Source organism: Lithobates pipiens, unplaced genomic scaffold (assembly GCF_037356315.1).
Source record: "Lithobates pipiens isolate NorthernLeopardFrog02 unplaced genomic scaffold, aLitPip1_a1.2 Scaffold_11, whole genome shotgun sequence".
Taxonomy (NCBI): Eukaryota; Metazoa; Chordata; class Amphibia; order Anura; family Ranidae; genus Lithobates; species Lithobates pipiens.
Genome location: NW_027507696.1, coordinates 25,516,880 through 25,542,477, shown reverse-complemented (window position 1 = coordinate 25,542,477; position 25,598 = coordinate 25,516,880). Strand labels below are relative to the sequence as shown.

Genomic DNA, 25,598 nt, shown 5'->3' with positions numbered 1-25,598 from the left:
TATACCAATGGCTGGATTTGTGAAAATGACATTAAATCCCGATTTTATAAAGTACAGGGGGGTTCAAAATTCTTAACACAGCATGCAAGAATACTGAATATACAATCAAAAATCTTCTATCCTATATATGTACATAATGTTTATCTAGGTTGTATATACCAGTGTTGCTTTCTGGGGCACCACAACATAAAAAGGAACAAGCCTATTGATTAGCTTTTGGTAGAATGCTACCCAAGCTTGCTTTCCAGTCTTCTCCAATCCATTTCAGCAGATCATACGGGGAGGACACAGGAGTGATACAAGCAAAGGGCTTGCATCCCTCTTCTAAACATTACAAATGGAGTAGACGTGGCTCCTAATAAATAAAAGGGGCACAAGCCCCTTTGTTAATTAAGAGCAATCCATTTTATGTTCTGCTGTGTCTGATAGGCAGCACAGAAAACAGATATGCTCCAATCTGTCCATCAGCTTAGAGTGGGAGGGAGGAAGATGTTTGTTAAAGCGGTTGTAAACCGCTAAAGAATGAACAATAAAAAAAAAACACCTGTAAGACAATGGCATAATGTGCTAGTATGCATCAAGATGGCTGACATCTTCCCCCGATGTTTATTTTGGGTTTGCGAGCTCTGGTGACGAGTGCCACCGTTCCCAGCACATGCTCTTAAGGTCTGGTGCCATAAGCCAGACCTTCAGGGAGAATACGCTAATGATGTCATTGGCTGTATGCACTGTGCAAGTTTAGGAGATATTCACAGTAGCTACAGCTAAGCCTTATTATAGGCATACCTGTAGGTACAAGTGGTGTAACAGCGTTTACTACTACTTTATTTTAAAGCTTCAGGCTTTGTTTGTGTAGTGTAATCCCTGCATGGTTAGAGAGGGGGATGTGAGCAGTCTTCTGATGGCTCCCATCCCAAATGACAGGTCACACCACTATTTCTGATAATTAGGGACAGACATGTGCTTGTTTCCATTTCACTCTGAAACAGAAACTGATGCAGGTGTTTCCAACACAAAAAAGACAAGTGAGCCAACATGTCATTCTACCGGGTGCAGCAAGAAATGATGCAAAATAAATCACTCTGTGATTTCCCAATCATCCACCTGAAACCAAAGTGTTGAAATTGGGCAGTTTTATAATGTGTAATGATCATTCTAAGGCTCCATGCACACTGAAGCTCAAAAAAGCTATTTCTGGACGCCAGATTGCTGGCAGAAAACGCTGGTTGAAAAACCTGCTTTTAACAGCGTTTTATACTAGCGTTAATGAGCGTTAATGAGCGTTTTACAGCGTTAGCGTTAATGGGCGTTTTTTATAAAAATACACAGAGGACACTCCAAAAATCCCACAATGCATTGAAAAATAGAATGCCGAACACTAATGAACGAGCGTTAATGAGCGTTAATGAGCGTTAATGAGCGTTTGTCGTTTTTTGCCGCTGAAAAACGGCACTTTGAACGCGAATTTCTGGCGTTCAGAAAAAAGCCCATAAACTCCACTGCTCATTAAAGCTGAAAAACGTCCATGTGTGCATGGACACATAGGCTAACAGAGTGGAGTTTATGGGCTTTTACAAAAAACGCCCAAACGCCAATAAACTGCAGTTTATCAGCTTCAGTGTGCATGGAGCCTTAAACTAAACTCTACCCAAAACTTTTTTTTTTCCTAATAAAGACACATGGGTTTAATTTACTAAAGGCAAATAGTCTGAGCTTAGTGAAAATTCACATTGCAAACAATACCCAATTTCAAAAAGGAAAAACTTTTTTTTTTGCCTGTACATAATCTGATGATGGAAGTCAGCAGAGCTTCACCTTATTCACCAAGCTAAAAGAACATTTGTTTTCAAAATGAACAGCCTTTTTGCCTTTAGTAAATCAACCCCTATGTCTCCAGAAAACAAAAAATAAATAATTAAAAAAGCACCTTGCAAAAAAAGAAGACAATGAATACTTTCCAGTCTGGCAGGCTGCGACGCTGACCTTTGCCCTCATAAAGAGAGCTATGGCAGCCAAAGAATCTTCAGCATTTAATATGTTTCTGGGTGTGTCAGATGCCTGGTCCCCCACTGTGGTCCACCTTCAGGCTGCTATGTCACTACTATTCCTGGTCTTTAACAGCATTATGATGCATCCGGGTGGTCTGTACTTACTGTACTATAGGAATATAAGGAAAGGCTGCAGCATTTACAGAAGGATTTAAAGTGCGGAAAATATTCTTTGCAGAGTCACACACAGCAGTCCAGACTTTATAATAAACCTGTACTGATATTAATACGAAGGATACCATTCCTGAACTCCTAAAAACTCTAGTTGCCTGGCTGTTCTGGATTCAATCCTTAAAAGAGGTTGTAAACCTCCATGGGGAAGTTGTACCTATAGGTAAGCCTCATTATAGGCTTACCTATATATACTGTAAATATCTCCTAAACATGAGCCGTTAAGTTACTGTGCCAATAAAGTAATCGGCGCAAGCACTCTGAAGGAACAGCTGTGTGTGCCATGACCGGCGGCTCCTGCACGCATTCGCGCAGGAGTGACGTCACGAGGCACCAGCCAGTCACAGAGCTGGAAATCACAGCCCTGGAAGCAAGATGGGCGAAGGTGGATGTGGCCTGCAGCGGGGACGACGCAGGCTTCGTTTGCAGGTATGCGATGTATACTAGTACATTATGCCTTTACTTTGCAGGGAAGAAGGAAGGAAGAAATACCTCACCAGGGTTTACTTCCTCTTTAAGAAGCGGATTTAAAACTTGTAACAGGAGAGTCACAGTAAAGTCAACATTCCCGATTTGCATACCTGTTCTAAGTTATTCCACTCAAAAAGAGAGGAATCAGTCACAATTTAAGCCATGTCAAGCCAGATTTATCCCATCAATACATTGGGAAGCCTACCAATTCCTTTCCCTTTTTATGGTCATCAGGTCAGGGACATATACATTATTTACGTGGCGTTACCATAGTGTCAAATCTAATTTTGCAAAAAGATTTTTTAACTTCAGATATTATATTATAATGAAAATGACACAATTCTATTCTACAGCTAGAAACCTCTTGCCCATAACAAGCAATGCTAGCTTTGTAAGCATTATACAGTATATGCAGAAGACACAAAGTAAATATATTTTGCTACTTTGAGCATTCCTGAATCCCTGTTAATAACAGCCATTAACATTTCTCAGAATACTGCCACGGGTGGAGTGATGCAATGTGAATTTAATCACTGTAATTAAGGCAAGATCTCAGCCTTCTAACAATTGTTGAAGAGGCTCCGGGAGACCCATAAAATACAACACTGTACACAATGGATGTCGTCACTGACAAAGCACTGCAGCCCTTCTAGCAGCACATGATAGAAGTCGGCAGCTGGGCTCATTTTTTAGTGTGAGTGATGACAGCTTAGTATGAATTTCCACCTGTCATCACCAGTTAAGACAAAACACAGCCTGTCAAAGGCATCCCATAACACTTACAGAAAATATGCCAAGGGGTGCTCAAATACATTTTCAACATAGCCCGATTCCTAAATTGCAAATTAATGTTTATGGGGTGTCAGAGACATGTGTAGCAGTATAATCATTTTTGCTTAGTTGATAACTCTAACCTTGATGAAGTAAATCATCAACAGACACCCAACCTGATGATCACTGGTTACATTAGGATAACAATGTGAATATCTACACCTTTCTTTTTAAATTGTACTTTTTCAAGATTATAATGATACAGACCTCTACATTAGGGGTCTGCAAACTTTCTGAAAAAAGGGCCAGTTTACTGTCCTTCAGACTTTGATGGGGGCCCCAACTGTGGCCAGTGTGAGTAGAAAATGCCCCGGCACCAACGGGAGTAAAGAATACCCCATCATTGGCATCTGTAATATTGCCCCATTGTTGGTATTAGGGGAAGAAATGGTGCCCCATAATTGGGGTCATTGCGAGGAATAGTGCACCATTGTGGGTATCAGGGGAAGGAATAGTGCCCCCATCATTGGTGTCAATGGGAGGAACTAGAGCTGCATTGTTGGTATAAGGGTAATAATTAGTGCACCATTATTGGCATCAGTGGGAAAAACAGGGTCCTGAAGTTGGTGCCAGTGGGAGGAATAGTATTCCATTGTTGGGGTCAGTGGTTGTATTAGTGCCCTATTTTAGTTAGTTAGTTACCATGGTGTGCGTCTTTTCCTTTGTTGTTTGTAGTATTCCATCATTGGAGTTAGTGGGAATAATAGTGTCCCATTGTTGGGGTCAGTGGTTGTATTAGTGCCCTATTTTAGTTATCTATGACAGGAATTAATGCCCCATTGTTGGTGTAGAAGCAATAGTGTATCAGTGGGAGGAATAGTGTCCCAAGGGCCTGATAAAGGCAAGCAAAGGGCCCCATATAACCCCTGGGCCACAGTTTGGAGACAACTGCTCTACACTGAACAAAAAAAAAAAATTGGGTCAAAGTGCTGTATAAATATTATTAAATATGGCATTTGGTATATGGAAAAAATGCACCCTCATTCTACTATAATAGTTTTCAGAAGTACGATAGAATATTTAATTAACAGAACCTTTTATGTGAGAATTTGTTTTAGTAGATCCTCAAATTCTAAACATCAATAGAATTCAAACTACAAAATTACTTTTTGTTCTACAATTAAATAAACCTGTAACATCATGCTGTAAAGCAAGGTAATGACACAGATGGTTAGCAGGCACATTATCCTGCTTACCTAAATGTGTCGCTAAAGTCCCCTTTAAAAATGTCAACAGCCCGAGAAGCCCATAGCAACACCCTACTGCTGTCATATGGGTGGGCATATCCCCATGCAAACAATACTTCCAAAGGCAGTCAAAGCATGTAATCCTTGGAGGGATCCCAGTAGCTTTTTGCCTGGTACACATTGAAAGTTATTTTTCTTTCAACCCAGCTCTGGTTGGAGCTGGTGTACTAACTATCTGAAATGAGTAAAAAGCGAACTCCCCCATTAAGCTGTTTTCTCACAGGGGGACTGCACCCCCACCAGAACACTCTGAAAAATGTAAGCTAACAATGCAATAATGGTAAATATGTGCTCCATGGAAATAAACTAGTCCCAGGTAAAGGGCATCTATCACAAACCATACTTGTCTCTTAGGCTTATGAACAACCAGTCCCATACTTTAGTAGGGATGAATTTGCCTTTGCTCAGACTGGAGCCAAACCCGGAAGTCAGCTGTCATTCCTGGTCTGATGAGCTGCCATGTTAGGCCAATGATGTCATGAGCATCCTCACTCCTTTGTATAAGTCAGCTGCAGGGTGTGGAATCCCCATGTCTACAGCTTATTGGATGGGGAATGAAAACGAACCTCTGGGTTCGGACTCAAAACCAGTGCCAAACATACACAAGCTCATCCCCATTCATAAGCCATATCTGTGCAGTGAAACTGCTACTGGTTAAATGAGGTAGCAAAGATATTTCAACGTTACTTCATAAGGGGCTCATAAATTCATTTGTAATTACCTTGAGAACCCCTATTAAATAACCCTAGGTTGGAAATATACAGTTGCAGATATTAATCACAATCTGCATTTATGAAACCCGAAGAAAAAGAACAGGTATATTTTTCCTAATCCAACTGGAATTCCAATAAAAAATACTTTCTATATACGGAACAATAAATTTACAGAAAAATTGCTTGTGTGTCAAATTAATAATTTGTGAGTGTGGTGGAAAACATTTTAGGAATTACAAAAATGTGCAAGAAATTGGTTATGAGCACTAACAACCTGGGAGATGCAGAAGAAAAAAAAAGAAAAATAAAACACTTAGATTTATGAAAATAAACATCATTATCTTTAATTAGAAAACATTTGTGAAATGAGTTGTAGTGTGGATATCTTTCTTAATCCTTCTTAAACACTTAGCTTTGGCCCTGCAAGGGACATATAAATAACTCTGACACAAATAGCTCTGTTATTACAAGTACAGTAGCTGGGCTGCAAAGGCTTGAGCATGGCGGAGTTAAAAATATAAATTAAAAGCCAAACATGCGCAAAAAATTCTTTTATATACTATATATATCCAAACACTATTGATATATAGCCAGCAAGTACGGTATCTTTTAGGCTGTTAAAGAGAACATATAGTCTAATTTTTAAAGTGTTTTTTAATTTGTGTTGCAATGACATTGGGCAACTATATCCAGAGCAAGATGACCGTAGAATCACACACTGAATGATAACTGCAGTTTAGTTACTACAATTCGCTACACTTGCTTTCTATACTGAATACGACTCACACTGATTCATATACTGTACAGTATGACAATCAATGGATCTTGGGTCGTATGAAGAAACTTTTTTTGTCTCTAATCAGGAAATAGACAACCATTTGTTTACTTTAAAGGTGATACTGATTGCAAGGATACACATGACAAGCAGTGTTTAACCTTTTCGCTGCCAGAGCAGTTTTTTTGCGTGTTTTTACACATGTTTAAAAAAAAATCATTTTAAGCCTGAAGATCGCATAAAACCCCCAAAACATTATATATTTACTGAAAGCAAGACACCCTAGAGAATAAAATAGCGGCAGTTCCAATTTTTTTTATGTTACACAATATTACCGCAAAGTAATAATGTGTAACATGCATCGCTGTCTGTTTACATATGTACGTGCTTGGGTGTTTTTTTTTTTTTTTTTACAATTTTAAACAAAAATACATTTTTTGTTTTACTTCCCTTTTTCCCCCCTCACACGGGAAAAAAGGTCCCTATGTGATGACAGGTTCTCTTTAATGCAACACCCAGATTCTCCACTGTATGTAATGCAATGTAGATCGCATTGTATTACACTCTTTCCTGACCATTCGGGTTGTGGAAACTGACAGAACTGACATCAAACACATAACTTCCAGGTCAGCAACAACCACCTTTCCCCTCTACTCAGCAGCACCCATTATGCCAGTCCTGGGCACACAGATGGGCAGGTAGAGCCCAGGATACATGGAGAGGGCTGCAACCACCAGGAATGTTTGTAACCCCCCCATGTCAAGTCTGTACAATATATGGACCTGGCAGTGAAAGGGTTAAAGTGAATGTTCAATTTTTGCAGTCAAATTCGATGAGACATCCCCACTATATGGTTTTGTGTGTTCTTATTCACATAGCATAACTAAAAATATAAAATAAAAAATAGTTCTCTTTAGATTTTTCTCAAGAGAAGGCCTCATGGCAGACCGCTAGCAATTTAAAGCAATTTTTATCTTACATTTCTATCTCCTATGGGACAAAGTACATCCTAGATTGTAAACTAATGAGCAGGGCCCTCTGGTTTCTACTGTATTGAATTGTATTGTAACTGTACTACCTGCCCTTATGTTGTAAAGCGCTGCACAAACTGTTGGTGCTTTATAAATCCTGTATAATAATAAGAAAAATATAATGTAGAAGTTTTTCAACATTTCTATCCAACTGAAATTTTGAGTACCAACCTGACCCCCTTCCCTCCTGCTGCAGCTGAATCAGCAACCTCTTAAAAGGAAACGCCGGATTCATAGCTGCAAGTCATTGCTGACAGCAGGGCTCAGTAGTAAGAGTAACAGAATATTACATTTAAAATTCTCTGCTCAATGGCTGACCTGAAAGGCTTCCAGGATTTTTAATGTTTGGCATGAACTCACTAGTAGTTGGGGGATAGCAGAAAAATCTACCAATTCTTCCAAGGCAGGTTACTATAGCCTGTAGGGAGTAAACATTAAGCTTCTGTGTGCCTAGTGTCCTTTTCTCCTGTAGGCAGTGGTATAAACCTTGGTTGCTTAATATCTATAAAGTGGTGTCCCTCAATGGGCGAGAAAGAAAGGATGATTTTCCCAGTATAAGAAAACAAACTGATAGTCTGCTATGGTGTGACATCCCCACCAGGCACATATCCAGTTCCTTGCTATTTTTTCTTCTTTACTGTCAAAGCAATACAGCTTAGTTGAGACTGTAATTGGATAGAAAATGAGCAGCAACTTACTGATGAAGTCACTTTGCTTAATCTTTGCTTAATCTTCCAATTAGTAAGCTACTTTTGTTAGCTTCAGACACACTGTGCAATTTAGTAATGCCAAACTGGCATACAGTGCTGCACCCGGTGTTGGTGTTAATGTGCAAAGGATTACAAAAGGTTAGTGAAAAACAGAGGTAATAATTTTGAGTATATTTAGGTTATTTAATGCTAATGTAATTGGTAAAAATAGTTTTTTTGCTATACATAGCGGTCTACACTTTAAAAACACAAACCACCAAAAAGGGATGCGGTTTCCCACTGCCCCCCATTCTTTGAGCAGTCAAACGGATGTTGCCCAGCCAATTGAGCTGTATATATAATGTAATTAAAGGGGTGGACGATGTTTCTCCAACAGGTACTTGAGGTAGGACAAAAATCACGGATGAGGTGGATGGGCAGTTTTTAGGTTCCTGTCCTTCCAAACCAGGGGAACAGGATTGAACCTTTTGTGTAACACAGGGCTTGACAGATTTGAATCCAGGAGCCAGCTAAAAAAGTTAGGAGCCAGTTTTTTTTTTTATTTTTAACAAATCTTACGGGTAAAACATATTACAACATGTTCCCGAAGGTGAACTTCTCCTTTAACATTTTCGCTGCCAGAGTGTTTTTTTTTTTTTCTTTAAAACATTTTAGGCCTGAAGATTACATAAAAATCCCAAACATTATATATTCTCTGCAAACCCTAGAGGTGGTAGTACCAATTTATTTTTATACCAATTTTTTTATTTCACGCAATCTTATTGCAAAGGTCTAGGACACGCAAAATTTCAGTAAAAAAACAAAAAAACAAAACACATTAAATCTAAAAGACCGTGCATGTCTCCCCTGTGCTCCACTGATTTTAATGCAATGCACAATTTGAATGACAATTGCACGGTCATGCAACACTGTACCAATGACATTTTTATAATTTTTTTGAGACAGATAGAAAACATTTTTGGTGGTATTTAAATACCTCTGTTTTTCTTTTATTTTTTTGCTAAAACAAACAAAAAAAAAAAGACTGAAAATTTAGAAGAAAAAAATATATATTTTTCTTAGTTTCAGTTATAAAATGTAGCAAATAAGTAATTTTTCTCCTTCGATGATGAGGCTGCACCGATGAGCAGTGATAGGATGCACAGAAGGGCACCGATAGGCATTATAGGAATTAAGGATGAGCTCAGGCATGTTCGCAAGTCACACGTGCCGAGCCAACTAGGAAGTCGGCAGTGCACAGCGCTAATCACAAGCTGTGAGACATTGTCCCAATGTGCAGCTGCGGAGATCGGGAAATATCTTACCGCTTGTGATTAGCGCTGTGCACTGCCGACTTCTTGGTGTGCTCGGTATGTGTGGCTTGCAAACACGCTTGAGCTCACCCTTAATAGGAAACATAGGGGGCACGGGGGAGTGTTTCTGGGAGGACCTCCATGGACACCCTCCGAGAACTGGGTGACCACACTGTAATGCCGCGTACACACGTAGCCGTCTATCCGACGGACTTAGACTGGCGGACTTCCCGCCAGACTGTCCGTCGGACTTTCCGAACGGGCTACTTGCCCACACACGGCACTTTTTCAGCGGACTAATACGGCGTACTAAGTCCGCCGTACTATCCGCCCTACTTTTGAAATGAACGGACTCGCCCACACACGCGGAGGAAGCAGACATCGCTGGCCCCACCACCTGGTATTGACTTAAAGGGGAACCCCAACGCCGAAAAAAATTGGCGTGGGGGTTCCCCCCAGGTCCACATGAGACCCTTGTCCGAGCACCCTACCCGGCCGGCCAGGAAAGTAGGGGCGAGCGAGCGCCCCCCCTCCTGAGCCGTACCAGGCCGCGTGCCCTCAACATGGGGGGTGCCTTGGGAAAGGGGGGCCGTGCGGCCCCCCCCACCCCAAAGCACCTTGTCCCCATGTTGATGAGGACAAGGGCCTCTTCCCGACAACCCTGGCCGTTGGTTGTCGGGGTCTGCAGGCGGGGGGGCTTATCGGAATCCGGGAGCCCCCTTTAATAAGGGTGCCCCCGGATACCGGCCCCCCACCCTATGTGAATGAGTATGGGGTACAATGTACCCCTACCCATTCACCTGTAAAATAAAGTACAAAAAAAAACACAACACACAAGATAAAATAGTTTATTGCACAGCTCCGGGGGTCTTCTCGCCGGACTCCTCCGCTATCTTCTTCTAGCTCTTTTGCTAGCGGAGGAGCCCGGCATTCTTCCTCGTCGCCGCGGCCTCTTCTTCCGACTTCGGGGGTCTTGTCCCCCTCTTCGGTTCTTCTGCCGGCCCACCGCGCCTTCTTATAGCTCTTTTACAGGCGGTGGCCCGGTCTTCTGTCGCCGCCTTCCATTCCGGCGAGAAGACCCCCGAAGACGGAAGACCCACGGAGCTGTGCAATAAACTATTTTATCTTGTGTGTTGTGGGGTTTTTTTGTACTTTATTTTACAGGTGAATGGGTAGGGGTACATTGTACCCCATACTCATTCACATAGGGTGGGGGGCCGGTATCCGGGGGCCCCCTTATTAAAGGGGGCTTCCGGATTCCGATAAGCCCCCCGCCCGCAGACCCCGACAACCAACAGCCAGGGTTGTCGGGAAGAGGCCCTTGTCCTCATCAACATGGGGACAAGGTGCTTTGGGGTGGGGGGGCCGCGCGGCCCCCCTCCCCTCCCCCAATGCACCCCCCCATGTTGAGGGCACGCGGCCTGGTACGGCTCAGGAGGGGGGGGGGGCGCTCGCTCGCCCCTACTTTCCTGGCTGGCCAGGTAGCGTGCTCGGACAAGGGTCTGTTGTGGACTTGGGGGGACCCCCGCGCCAATTTTTTTTCTGCGTTGGGGTTCCCCTTTAAGTCCATACCAGGTGGCGGGGCAAGCGGCGTCTCCTTCGCGGGCCCCGCCTACCTGGAGACCCGCTCGAAATGAGCGGACTTTTCTCCGGGCGGGAAAAGTCCGTTCATTTCAAAAGTACGGCGGACTGGCACACGCACGGCCGGATTGTCCGCCGAAATGCGAGTCCGGCGGGAAGATTGGAGTGCAAAACTACTTTCTAAGTACGGCGTACTTTCGGGTCAAAAACACGGGGGGATTGTCCGGCGGACTTCAGTTTGCCGAACTTTTCCACCCGCTTGTTTGATCGTGTGTACGCAGCATAACAGTCTTTTGGCTATAGCCCGGTTGAGAAGTGGGTAATATGTATCAGATCCAGACAAAAGCCTATTGCTCAAGAATGAAGCCAATATGAAAAACACAACACAGATGATTGGATTAGCAAAGCTAAACCACTGAAGCAGTTTATAAGGCAGAATGACTGCTGACCTACCTTGCATACTCTGGCTATTCTGGGAATTAGAAGCTTGGTAAAAAATTCATACTCGACAGACACTTCAGTGAAGAAGAAATAGACTTTGTCATCATCTCCATCTGGGTTATTCGGAGGTGCTCTAATAACATCTGAATACACAAACTTAGGCTCTAAAAACAAGGAAGGAAATGCACTTATTATTACACTGATTCAGAACATCGCCGTTTGTTGAGAAAAGGTGCCACGAAAGAACAAATGTTTCAATATATACATACATAACACCAACAATTGCAGAACTTATACACAGTACATAAAAAGCCTTTAAATGAAAATGCCACAGACGATTTGGAGGGCATCCAATGTAGGGTTTGTAAAAACTGTGTTTGAATGTTGGTGCACTAAATAATGTATTGAACATAAAATATAGATTAAATGATGAATAGTGTGTGATTTCTGTGGATGGCTGTGAAAAGGAGGTTTGTGGGATATTTCAGTCCACATGGAGCACAAAAGGGTATTTGACTGTAACATCAGAGTACTGAGGCTTGCAGGAACAGCATGTATTTCAGCGTGTGTCTGCTGGGGAATTCTAGGTTATGGTCAGTTGTGGGTGTTCAGCAGAATCACTACAGAACACTGAAAATGGGAAGATATGTCATATTGCCCCATGTCTGTTGGAAATGTAAAAGAAAAGATCATCAGGCATTTGCAATTAATGCTTGAACAGAACCAGAAAGTCTATGTGCAGGTCTCATACAGCGCTCCTGTTTGATTTCCATTCACTTCCTGTCCTAAAGACACAACAGGAAACAAGAGGAAATCTTTCCAAAGTGAACAGAACTCCCATCTCAGAGAGTTGTCACAGGAACAAGTGTCTCTCCATTGAATGATTTTTCTTCTAGGAACGACCTGACATTTAAGATTTCTTATTACTTTCTATTTGTGCGACAATGATCACTGGACAAAAAGAGGGGTGAATCTCACAGATAGCAATAACTTGACAAAAGAGTCAAATCTTTTTCTACTCTACAACTACAAAAAAAATCTAATAATATATCATTTAAAAAAAAAAAAAATCTGCATTCAAACCCAAAGTATGTTTTTCATCTCCTGCCGTAAAATATCTTTAACGTGGTTGTAAATTCTGTTACACCACTTGTACCAACAGGTACACATATAATGAAGCTTACCTGTAGGTACTGTAAATATGGCCTAAACTTACAGTTTAGAAGATATTCACTATATGCACTGCTGCCAACGTCATCGGCGCATGCGCACTGAAGAAATGGCCCGCTCGTGCAGTTTCTTCAGTACCCGTGCTGTGACTGCCATCACCCACATGCATGCACGGAAGTGATGTCATCACAGCTCTGGCCAATCACAGTGCCGGAGCCTGCGAACCTGGAAGTAACTGGTGAAATGTCGGCCATGGGAGCACAGTGTGGGTGGCACTGCAGGGCATCGTTCTAAGGTAAGTGTTTCATAATGAGCTAGTATGCGAAACATACTAGCTTATTATGCCTTTATATTGCAGGTTTTTTTTAATGGAGGTTTACAATCTCTTTAAGTTAGTCTACCTTCAAGGATGCAGTGTTCTCCTTCAATATGTTAAAGAGAAAGCAAACTTCCTCTGCAAACTTTTACCTATAGGTAAGCCTATAATAAGGCTTACCTATAGGTATTTAAAATATCTCCTAAACATGTACAGTTTTTGGGATATTTGCAGTGCATGCAGCCCGTGACATCACTGGTTCACGCACTCTAAAGGAACGGCCCACAGGTGCCGTTCCTTCCGAGCCCATGCTGTGAATGGCTACTCTCATGCACATGTGTGGTAGTGACGTCATCATGGCTCCACCCAATCACACCGAAGAGCCCGCAAACCTGTAAGGAGCTTCTATATATATATATATATATATATATATATATATATATATATATATATATATTAGACATGTGCATTCGTTTTCGTCCGAATGCATTTTCGTCCGAATTTCAGCTATTTTCGTTTTCGTTTTGACAAACGATAATGAAAGCACAAAATCCGAAAAACGAAAGATCCGACATAAATAAATGCTTTATTTTCGTTTTCATTGTTACAACAGTTCGATATAGAATAGGAGATTCGACATGACTCTGACGATAACAATCTGTCTATAGAACCTGTGGTCGAATGTGCTTAACCTTACCTCTATTAGTCCAAGATTATATAGAGAAAATATTCGACAGAGAAAAAAGATTTGACAGAGAGAAAAGATTCTGCAAGTTACTGTCCTAAAAAGTGTTTGGGGACCCGGGTCCTGCCCCAGGGGACATGTATCAATGCAAAAAAAAGTTTTAAAAACGGCCGTTTTTTCGGGAGCAGTGATTTTAATAATGATTAAAGTGAAACAATAAAAGTGTAATATTCCTTTAAATTTCGTAGGGGGGGGTTGTCTATAGTATGCCTGTGAAGGGGCGCATGTTTCCCGTGCTTAGAACTGTCCCTGCACAAAGTGTCATTTATGCAGGAAAAAAAGTCCTTTAAAATCACTCGCAGCTATTATGAATTGTCGGCTCCCGTAATACAGAGAACACTCATTGAAAGTCATTGATAAAAAAATAAATAAATAAATAAAAAAAAAAGCGTGGGGGTCCCCCAAATTCAATTTCCAGGCCCTTCAGGTCTGGTATGGATATTAAGGGGAACCCTGCCTCAAATTTAAGAAAAAATTTGACGTGGGGTTCCCCTAAATATCCATAACCAGACCCTTCAGGTCTGGTATGGATATTAAGGGGAACCCCGCATCAAATTTAAAAAAAATTTGACATGGGGTTCCCCCTAAAAATCCATACCAGACCCTTTATCCGAGCACGCAACCTGGCAGGCCGCAGGAAAAGAGGGGGGGACGAGAGAGCGGCCCCCCCTCCCTCCTGAACCGTACCAGGCCACATGCCCTCAACATTGGGAGGATGCTTTGGGGGTCCGTGACCCCTCAAAGCACCTTGTCCCCATGTTGATGAGGACAAGGGCCTCATCCCCACAACCCTGGCCGGTGGTTGTGGAGGTCTGCGGGCGGGGGGCTTATCAGAATCTGGAAGCCCCCTTTAACAAGGGGACCCCCAGATCCCGGCCCCCCCCTGTTTGAAATGGTAAGGGGGTACAAAAGTACCCCTACCATTTCACAAAGAAAGTGTAAAAAATGGTTAAATAAAACAAACACACTTTTGAAAAATTCCTTTATTAAAAATAAAAAAAAGATTCCAGCGGCGGTAATCCACTCTTGCTATCCAGCGACGGACGGTCAGCTCTCCATCGATGTCTAATGTCATCCAGCGCAGCGCAGCATCCTTCTTCTGTCTCCGTGGCGGAGACACTACAGACATTCCGGCGGCTTGACGTTTCTTATATAGGGTGGGCGGGGCCACCCGTCACCTGACCCCGCCCCCCTCTGACGCAAGGGGAAACCCGGGGTTCCCTGTGACGTAGGGGTGACCCGCACCCCTCTGATGTAACACAGGCAGGTTTCCGTTACATCAGAGGGGGGCGGGGTCACCCCTACGTCACGGGGAACCCCGGGTTTCCCCTTGCGTCAGAGGGGGGCGGGGTCAGGTGACGGGTGGCCCCGCCCTCCGTATATAAGAAACGTCAGCGCCGGAATGCCTCCAGTGTCTCCGTGGAGGAGACAGAAGAAGGATGCTGCGCTGCGCTGGATGACATTAGACATCGATGGAGAGCTGACCGTCCGTCGCTGGATAGCAAGAGTGGATTACCGCCGCTGGAATCTTTTTTTATTTTTAATAAAGGAATTTTTAAAAAGTGTGTTTGTTTTATTTAAACATTTTTTACACTTTCTTTGTGAAATGGTAGGGGTACTTTTGTACCCCCTTACCATTTCAAACAGGGGGGGGGCCGGGATCTGGGGGTCCCCTTGTTAAAGGGGGCTTCCAGATTCTGATAAGCCCCCCGCCCGCAGACCTCCACAACCACCGGCCAGGGTTGTGGGGATGAGGCCCTTGTCCTCATCAACATGGGGACAAGGTGCTTTGAGGGGTCACGGACCCCCAAAGCATCCTCCCAATGTTGAGGGCATGTGGCCTGGTACGGTTCAGGAGGGAGGGGGGGCCGCTTTCTCGTCCCCCCCTCTTTTCCTGCGGCCTGCCAGGTTGCGTGCTCGGATAAAGGGTCTGGTATGGATTTTTAGGGGGAACCCCACGTCAATTTTTTTTTTAATTTGACGCGGGGTTCCCCTTAATATCCATACCAGACCTGAAGGGTCTGGTTATGGATATTTAGGGGGAACCCCACGTCAAATTTTTTCTTAAATTTGAGGCAGGGTTCTCCTTAATATCCATACCAGACCTGAAGGGCCTGGTAATTGAATTTGGGGGACCCCCACGCTTTTTTATTTATTTATTTATTTATTTTTTTATCAATGACTTTCAATGAGTGTTCTCTGTATTACGGGAGCCGACAATTCATTATAGCTGCGAGTGATTTTAAAGGACTTTTTTTCCTGCATAAATTACACTTTGTGCAGGGACAATTCTAAGCAAGGGAAACATGCGCCCCTTCACAGGCATACTATAGACAACCCCCCCCTACGAAATTTAAAGGAATATTACACTTTTATTGTTTCACTTTAATCATTATTAAAATCACTGCTCCCGAAAAAACGGCCGTTTTTAAAACTTTTTTTTGCATTGATACATGTCCCCTGGGGCAGGACCCAGGTCCCCAAACACTTTTTAGGACAGTAACTTGCAAATTAGCCTTTAAAATTAGCACTTTAGATTTTGAACGTTGGAGTCCCATAGACTTTAATAGGGTTCTAAAGTATGCTATATAGTTAGCTCCGTCGAATCTTCTTTATACATTCGACAGACACCATAAGCCTTCCAAGACAGATTCGACCGTAATTCATGTGGATTTTCGGACGAATGCAATTTTTGAACGAAAAACGAAATAAATAAAAACGAATTTCGGGAGTAACTAAATAAATTAAGTTTTCAGACGAAAACGAAATTCCGAAACGAAATATTTTACTCTGCACATGTCTAATATATATATATATATACATATACACACACACACACACACATACACACACACACATTAATTTATCAAAGTGAGTCTATCTTTCAGTGCTAGTCCATAAACATATATACAGTGAGGGAAAAGTTATTTGATCACCTGATTATTTTGTACGTTTGCCCACTGACAAAGAAATGATCAGTCAATAATTTTAACAGTGAGAGACAAAATAACAAATTATTCAGAAAAATGCATTTCAAAAAAAGTTATAAATTGATTTACATTTTAATGAGTGAACTAATTATTTGATCCCTTCGCAAAACATGACTTGCCACCAAAAACATGAGTACTTGGTGGCAAAACCCTTGTTGGCGATCACAGAGGTCAGACTTTTCTTGTAATTGGCCACCAGGTTTGCACACATCTCAGGAGGGATTTTGTCCCACTCCTCTGCAGATCCTCTCCAAGTCATTAAGGTTTCGAGGTTGACGTTTGGCAACATGAACCTTCAGCTCCCTCCACATATTGTCTATGGGATTAAGGTCTGAAGACTGGCTAGGCCACTTCAGGACCTTAATGGGCTTCTTCTTGAGCCATTCCTTGGTTGCTTGGCTGTGTGTTTTGGGTCATTGTCATGCTGGAAAACCCATCCACGACCCATTTTAAATGCGCTGGCTGAGGGAAGGAGGTTCTCACCCAAGATTTGGCGGTACATGAGCCCGTCCATTGTCCCTTTGATGGGATGAAGTTGTCCTGCCCCCTTAAAGCATAATGCTTCCACATGTGTTTGACAGTGGGGATGGTATTCTTGGGGTCATAGGCAGCATTCCTCCTCCTACAAACACGGAGAGCTGAGTTGATGCCAATGAGCTTGATTTTGATCTCATCTGACAGCAACACTTCCACACAGTTTTCTAGTGAACATCTGAATGATTCAGGGGAGAACTTCAGACAGGCCTGTACATGTGCTTTCTTGAGCAGGGGGACCTTGCGGGCGCTGCCGGATTTCAGTCCTTCAAGGCGTAGTGTGTTACCAATTGTTTTCTTGGTGACTATGGTCCTAGCTGCCTTGAGATCATTGATAAGATTCTCCCGTGTAGTTCTGATCCATCCGATTTATCACCGTGCTCATGATCATTGAAACGCCACGAGGTGAGATCTTGCATGGAGCCACAGACCAAAGGAGATTGACAGTCGTTTTGTGTTTCTTCCATTTGCAAATAATTGCACCAACTGTTGTCATCAAGCTCCTTGGCAATGGTCTTGTAGCCCATGCCTTGTGTAGGTCTACAATCTTGTCCCTGACATCCTTGGACAGCTCTTTGGTCTTGGCCATGGTGCAGAGATTTTAATCTGATTGATTGCTTCTGTGGACAGGTATCAAGCTGAGATTAAGAGAGTGCTCCCAATCTCAGCTTGTTACCTGTAAAGAAGATACCTGGGAGACAGAAATCTTGCCTATTTATAGGGGTATACTTATTTCACTCATTAAAATGCAAATCAATTTATAACTTTTTGAAATGCGTTTTTCTGGATATTTTTGTTGTTTTTTTTTTTTTTCTTACAGTGAGAGAAAGAATAACTACCAATAAAATTATAAACTGATCATTTCTTTGTCAGAGGGCAAACATACAAAATCAGCAAAGGATCAAATATTTTTCCATCACTGTATGTACAATATCTGTGAATTGTGCAATCCCATACGCCAAAAAAAATCCTGTGTTTATCGACCTTTGTTCACCATGGTGCCCTTTACCCCACCTAAGGGTGTCTTCTCACCTGCTTGGGTGCACTCCACTACCTAAAGGAGGTCAGTACGCGCCTTTGCAGTGTAAAAGTGTCACTGCTTCTACTGACAGATCAAATCCAGTCCACAGATCTTCGCATAGTGTTATAGATGTAAGAGGCAAAACAACTTTATATATTACTCTATGCACTTAATGTATTGAAAGAGAGCGCTGTCTTCTTGAAAGTAGAATATATTAATTGCATTTGCACAGGTGGTTGGATGCAAACTGGTGCTTAGCTGCCTCTTAGATCATTATGTTTTGTAGCACTGTGTTCTTAGCTTTAGCTATAGGGATCGACAGAAAGATTTATTTATATAAACATCTTTAAGATAGTAATAAGAGTTTTATGGTGAGGACATGCATTTTGTGTCAGGAATGCCACTGCTAACCCCCACGGTTTGATTCATATTATTCACATTTATATGACTTGGCATGAACAGTGCACCTGCATGTGGTCTTGCTCAAACATTCCCCTGCAGTTTTAGCTGTTTTTGTTGTGGGAATAATTTCAGTTAAACCTGGCATGAAAGAATGATTTTGTACTTAAGTAGTTGAAATCAGGCACACAGATGTGTGGCAGAAACCCTTGGCCAATTTCAAAGCTATTCCTATTCACCCCACAGACCAGCAAACCAGACATGCCAAAAATCTGACCTAGTTAGGTCAACTGTCAACCACCAAAAAAAAAAAATATATACCCACACAAACTTAAGCATGTAAGACAATGTTCAGTCTCTTAGCAAGGATATCTCTACATCACTACTTTGAGACCTTGTATAGCATATAGCATGCATTTAATATTTATTTTCCAAACAAACATTTCATGTGTGATAAAGAATCCCCAGAGTGCTATAGGTTATTAAAAGAAATATCAGAGCAGTAGCAGCACTCAGTGGTTCCTTCTGCTGACTTCCACTCATTGCAGGATACAGTAGTAATGCAAAGATCAATAAAAAGAACCACTGAGTGCTATGGGACAGAGGAGGTCAACAATTCTGAAAGTTTAAAAAAAAAAAAAAAAAAATCAGCATTGGGTTAGTTTGCTGTGGAACAGTATTTGGCAATGCGACCGCAGGAAAGGTAAGTATTCCTTTGCAGGTGTGCCATTATGAACAATTCAAGTATGTGAGATAACTTGTAAGCAAGACTTTAACAAATAGCTTAAATGGTAACAGAATATCTCTCAGTAACTCACCATTAAGCCAAGGTACAGCATACTCGGTTCTAAGTAGACCTTGTTGGGAGTGTCTGCATATGATTGGTTCGCTGCCCAGAAAGGTAAAAGAGGTGCCAGAATATAATTCCCCATCTTTTGGAAAAAAAAAAAAAAAAAGAAAGATTTTTACATCTTTAAAACACAAGCACTACAGACTTTAAACAAAAACGTGTAGGAGGTCACCAAAAGGTCTGTATACCTCACTCTTAACCCAGCTATACATGCATTGAAATTTGTCCGGTTCAGCAGGGACCAGTCAACTTTTGATCCAAGTATGGGTGCCCTGGTTGTACACAAGTCGATCAACTTATGTACAGACAGCCTGTTGGGTTTTCCCGAAAGATTAGTGCCACCGGCTATAGTTGGCAAAAATAATCGCTGTGTTCTGCCAGGAGCTGGCAAAACACAATAGCCCTGCGGGAGGGATTCCGCCATCAATGATGACTGTGTTGATACATCACTGGTCACAGTCTACTATAAAATTTCCAGAAAAACTAAATATATTCACAAGTGGAAGTTGCTACTCCAGGTAATGTAAACCAGTTAAAATCTGTAAAAAGTGATTTTGCGCAAAAAATTGTTATCACAAAAAAAAAATTATAATAAGATACCCAACAGATAAATCACTCAAGAGAGGAGGAAGAGTGTCTCCACCTGTGCAAAAAGTCAGCAAAGTGTCCCAAATGTGCTACATTGTGGACATCATATTTATTAAAAACTATACTAATTAATTAAACATTAATAAATATAATGTTTTGCCCATAACTTTCTGCACTATTGGAGGCTTCTTTGCTTTGTTTCCCTTTTATACTGAGGCAAGTTGTTCTGAATATATCTGGGTTTGTGAGCGGAATAATCCTCACTTTATCCTATCTATTGGAAGAGTATGTGAGAGCTTAGCTACAGTGCATACTCCCTAATGAAGTACCCATGAGTGACAGTGGAGACTCCTGACTATTTATAGATGCAATTTACTTCTAGAATCGAGGTGAGTTTTGGGGGGACCTGAGCACTAAGAAGCTGCTTTCGAAATATCCAGGAACATACATGGACATTTCAAATTATTGACAGCGGAATTTTGATCACTTTATTTATTACTTTATCCACTAATTTAGAGGCTTGTAGCCCCATTTTATTTACCCTTTTGGGGGATTTACTCACGTTCTTTGTTTATTTTATCTTTGAAGGCCAGTTATCTCACGTGACCTTAGGAACTGTTTTGGACACTTCATTGCTATTTTTTGCACACTGGATTGCTATATTTTGCACATTTTAATGCTAGTTTTGCACAGTCCTCCATTTAGCACATTTGCGATACTTTGCTGACTTTTTTGCACATTGTATTTTTGCACATAGTTATCAGGTGGAGACACTCTTCCTCCTCTTTTAAATGATTTATCTGTTGGGTATCTTATTATAGTGCTTTTTAGTGATAACTATTTTTTGCGCAAAATCACTTTTTACAGATTTTACATGCTTGATTGTTTGATGATGCACTTTTAGGTCTTGCTGCATTAGATACACATTATTATCACTTTATTTCTGTTATTAGTGACATTCACTAGCTACTCCCAGTAGCGCGAGAGACAGTTCCCCTTTTTTAGAAATGTAAACCAGTTAGATGAGAAAAACTTTTTTTTTTTTTTTAAGAAGTGTAGGCTGGTGATTAGTAAAAATGAAAGCACAGTTAGGAAATACTTATATATATTTTATGTATTCCGCAAAATGCTGCTACCATTTCCTACATGTGTTAGGATGGTCTAACGCTTTTCTTGTACTATTGTATGCACTAAATCTCAGGCTGGCCCTTCTGAATACCATGCTATAAATAAACCTCTGACAAACAGAAGTTTACATCCTGTAGAGGTGAATTAATAACACATTTACAATTCATTACACGTAGACTACTCTTCTAAAAAGGAATGACTGAACTGTGCTTGCAAAATTCAATGGTGAGATATGATGCAGTAAATATGACCCACAGGGCACATAATTGAAATACAGCTCTGGTAATCATTCTGATGTCATAACAGTTGATTAATTTGCCCACATACTCTAAATAATGTCTCATCTGATAACCTCTTCTGTAGGATTTGAATTAGCAAACTCCGGCACACATTACCTTCCTTAACCTTACTTTTTCTAGTATTTTGTTCTGATGCTCATTGACTTACCAACCATCACTGAAGTGTAGCTCTGCGCAGGATCAAAAGGACATCGTCCTTTGCCATCTTCATTTTTGCCTACCAGCCGAAAGCTACTAAGGTCCTGCAAAAACAAAGATGCCTTCTGTGACATACCCGTAAGTGAACATCTCAGCTCTCTACTGTTTGGTAGTTATACTGGGCCGTGTAATGAATTTAAAAAGTGCACTACTCAGAATAAAGCTAAAAACTCCTTCCAGGTCCCATAATCACTCAGCTCCAAGACATGGGCCATCCTGCAAGTCAAGTATGGTTGGGATACCCTAGCAAGCAGTCGCGAAAATTTTTAATAAAAAATCTAGTTATGGGCTCAAGACCAAATCATCACAGAACTGGGTAACCAGGTTCTGTGATGGTTTGGTCTTGAGCCCATAACTAGTTTATTTTTTGATTTTTCAGAATAAAGCTAAGGGGCTCCTCTTCTACTAATCTTACCTGACCCAGTTTGCACATCATATTCACTAACACGGTATTGGCAAACTCGTTAAAAAAAAGCATCATAGCAGAACTTACAAGGATATCACAGGAGGGATGAAATGCATTGGTACCACACACATACAGAGTGTTTTCGTTGAGTGGCTGCAGCACTCTAATGTAGTTCAGGCATTCGGTCTGTAATAAAGCAAACAAGCAACGTGTTATTAATGAAATAAGTGAAATGTTTAAGCCAATACACACAGAAATTGGCATTACAACAAACAAGTGCTTGGGAACATAGATTGGGGGTATACAAAAAAAATATATGAAACCTGAATCTAAAGAGTGTCAATTATTTACAGACATACAATTTCAAAGTAGAAGAAAAAAATGCACATGAAATGCATTAAAATGTGGCTATAAACACTGTTCAAAAAATAAACAATTTCTAAGAAAAACATGGAGGAGGTCTCATTCAGAAAAAGCCAATTGCCTGGTTGTCATGTTGATACTCCTTCTTCAACAAGTTGTATGCAGACTATGCAATAAGTAGATTAAAGCTGAACCTGCAATGGGGCTCCCACACTGCAAGGGCTAAATGTTCAAGTAAAGGGGGTAACGTAAAAGGCAGTATTACCTACCTCAACCCAAACTCTGACACTCTCCTCTTCTCCCCGAAGCTCTGTTCAGTCCTTCAGCATCATCACATACAATGCAGGGAGATTAACATTGCATTGTACACGAAGAAGGGAGGAGTACAACCGCAGCCTAGATTACCTTAGGGAGGAGGTAGCACAGGACCAGTCACATGCATAGTGGGAGCCTGGGTGAACCGACTGGGTCCGCCTGTCAGTTTTTAGGCGGATCCATTCAGACCATCCATTGGCCTTTATGAAGGGGCGGGTGTAAACAGACATGTGTCCATTTACACCCACCGACATCCGATCCTATCCACTAAAAACAGACAGAAGGGGGATCTGTTCAGAATCTGACTGGTGGATCGGAAGACAGTTGATGTTGTTTTACGGACAGGTGGTCCATTTACATCCAACCCTCCCATAGAGGAAAGTGGGCTGCGTGTATGTCATCAGCATTCGGACCTGTCATCTGCCTGCTCAGCAGGGATCAGCGGAGAGATCCAGTGTAAAATCCCTTTCAGGCAAGTATTAAGGTATTACTGCCAGTTATGGCACCCCTAGACAGAATGAGCAGTTAACCATTACAGTGTGTGTGTGTGTGTGTGTGTGTGTGTGTGTGTGTGTGTAACTGCAAGGGTACATTTTTCTCAATTCCCAGATTTAAGGTTTCTGACTTTGCTCCAACTTTCCTGATTTGCATGCTTATTCCAAGTCATTAACAAGGAAAATAATTAAGCCAAATTTTCAACATAACAACTAGCATTTCAAAAGCACGTCTCCTAAGGAAAGGGTAATTTGCTTTTTTTTTTATCAAACATGATCTCAAAGACTTGTAATACAATAGAGCCACTGATCAAAACTTGACTTATAATGTGACATCTGGAGTGTGAATTCAATGGTTTGGTTCCACAATGTCCTTATAAGAGTACAATGACAGTAGGAGAAAAGACTGCACTGTGACTTATGGGCTGGATGGCAGTTCTACATGTGTGAAAACAAATGAAAAATCCCTGCCCGCTGTATGATAAATACAGACACCAACCCTAAAAGCAAAGGCTTTATACGTTCAGTCTAGTTAACACCAGAAAATCACACCTTTGAAGAGTCATGAAAATTGTAAATACTACAAACACTTGTAGATAATTATACTTCAAAGTCAAATGCTTAGGTACCTGTTTGGATTTGCCTTTCCTTACGCACTCTTTGCTCTTCTCTTCTGTGGCTTTCCAGTAAGCCTGGAATGAAAGTGTTAATGTTATTCAATTAACTTTTTCAATTTGTGGAAGCTGCAATAGCGATGCTAAATATATGAATATACAAAAGTTAAACCTGATATAGATGTGCAAAATCCTTTAACCTTATGCAGTCATCAACTAGGTCACGTGTGTCAAACACACGGCCCATGGGTCAAAGCCGGGCCCCACTAGACTATTTCATGTGGCCCTAGCACCTGGGTTTTTTTTTCAGCTGGAATATGACAGAACTCTGTTCCCGCCACCTCTGGCATTCTCCAATCACTGCTGTTGCCGACCAATGACCTCCCTGCAACTAAGAGAGAGGTGGAGCTGCCTACACTGCCAGGAGGCACTAGAGTCGGGCCAGGTAAGTGAGAAGTGTGTAAGCTTTGGCAGGAGGAAGATTAGGACTGTGGAGGGAGATATGTTCACAGGTGGGGTTTGGGGGGAGAGTGGTGCAGAGGCCAGAGCCAAGGAGTGATGGAAATGGAGTGTGCACAGCCTGTGAAAGAGAGTTGAACCCTGCACAATGTGCATAGCACACCCCTAAACCCTGGCCTCTCTGTGTAGAACACTTCTTAACCCTGCACTCTGTACACAGCGCACCCCTGAACACTGTCCTCTGTTTGTAGTGCACCCTGTTCACAATGTGCATAGGACACCCCTGAACCCTGCACTGTGTACTTAGCACACCCCTGAACCCTGGCCTCTCTATGTAGAACACTCCTCAACCCTGCACTCTGTACACAGTGCACCCCTGAACATTGTCCTCTGTAGAGCACCCTGTTCACAATGTGCATAAGACACCCCTGAACCCCGCACTCTGTACTTAGCACACCCCCGAACTCTGCAATGTGTGCCAGAGGGACTTGTAGTTCTCCAATGGAACACAAATGTGGTGATCAGTGCACCAGCAGCTGCCGAGTCTGCAGGAGCCTGTGCAATGCACCTGTGAACCACTGATTGTGGTTGCAAAAAAATAATAAATGCACATTTTCCCTTCCATTTCAGGTAGATTTATGATTTATTTTTGCAAAAGGTGAATTTTGCCTTTAAGAGACCAAATTTCATGGGACAGTTTCTCAGCTCTAATCCTTAAGTTGCACCAACAAATCTGCAGATTTAACCACAGTAAAAAAAAATGGTGGTACTTGTAGATTCAGTGCAAACAATTTAAGTCCCATGTGGAAAACCCTGTGAAATGACCTGCTGGGAGTATTTAACCAATGGAGTGGAAATATAAAGTGTTATTTATGACAATTACATAAAGTGAACGGATAGTGATTTAAAAATATTTGAATCCATCTAAGGTGATTATTATAGCTTATTGCTAGTCCAGAATTTGACTTTAATAAAAGATGGAAGATTTATAATGTTCTCGCCTCATTCAGTACCCCAGTCTATCTTTATATTACCTTTCTTGTAACTTTCCAAAGCACAATCTCATTAAGCTCTACAAGGTACAGGTACCTTCTGACAAGCCCATTCACATGCCTGTATGTCAAGGGAATACAGTTGTGTGCTGTACAATAATCCATAAATTATACAGATGTTTTCAGAACACGGCTAAATTATTTATGGAAAGTGTTTTCTTATCCGCTTAGCTTCTTTGATAGGCTTTTGTAAAACTCGCAACGGTATATGTATGCTTCCTTTCAGAAAAGTTAGCACATTAAATGAAAAAATGAAAGCATGCTTTCTTCCTGATACAGGGATTAGTATAAAGGAGGGGGATTTTTTTTTCTACTACTATTATGACTACTACTCTACTACTACTAT

At 41.6% G+C, this 25,598-nt stretch overlaps 1 protein-coding gene across 3 annotated transcripts in view; it reads right to left on the bottom strand.

Moving 5' to 3' along the window:
• Positions 1-25,598, bottom strand: part of SEMA4D (semaphorin 4D) — a 152,294-nt gene that overhangs the window by 40,881 nt on the left and 85,815 nt on the right. For all 3 annotated transcript variants that reach the window (XM_077469943.1, XM_077469952.1, XM_077469934.1), the window contains exons 5-9: positions 23,757-23,819; positions 22,043-22,141; positions 21,500-21,593; positions 19,305-19,418; positions 11,324-11,475 (exon numbers count right to left, since the gene is read on the bottom strand). In XM_077469943.1, coding sequence (XP_077326069.1) covers positions 11,324-11,475; positions 19,305-19,418; positions 21,500-21,593; positions 22,043-22,141; positions 23,757-23,819 — 522 coding nt within the window. The remainder of the gene's footprint in view (positions 1-11,323; positions 11,476-19,304; positions 19,419-21,499; positions 21,594-22,042; positions 22,142-23,756; positions 23,820-25,598) is intronic.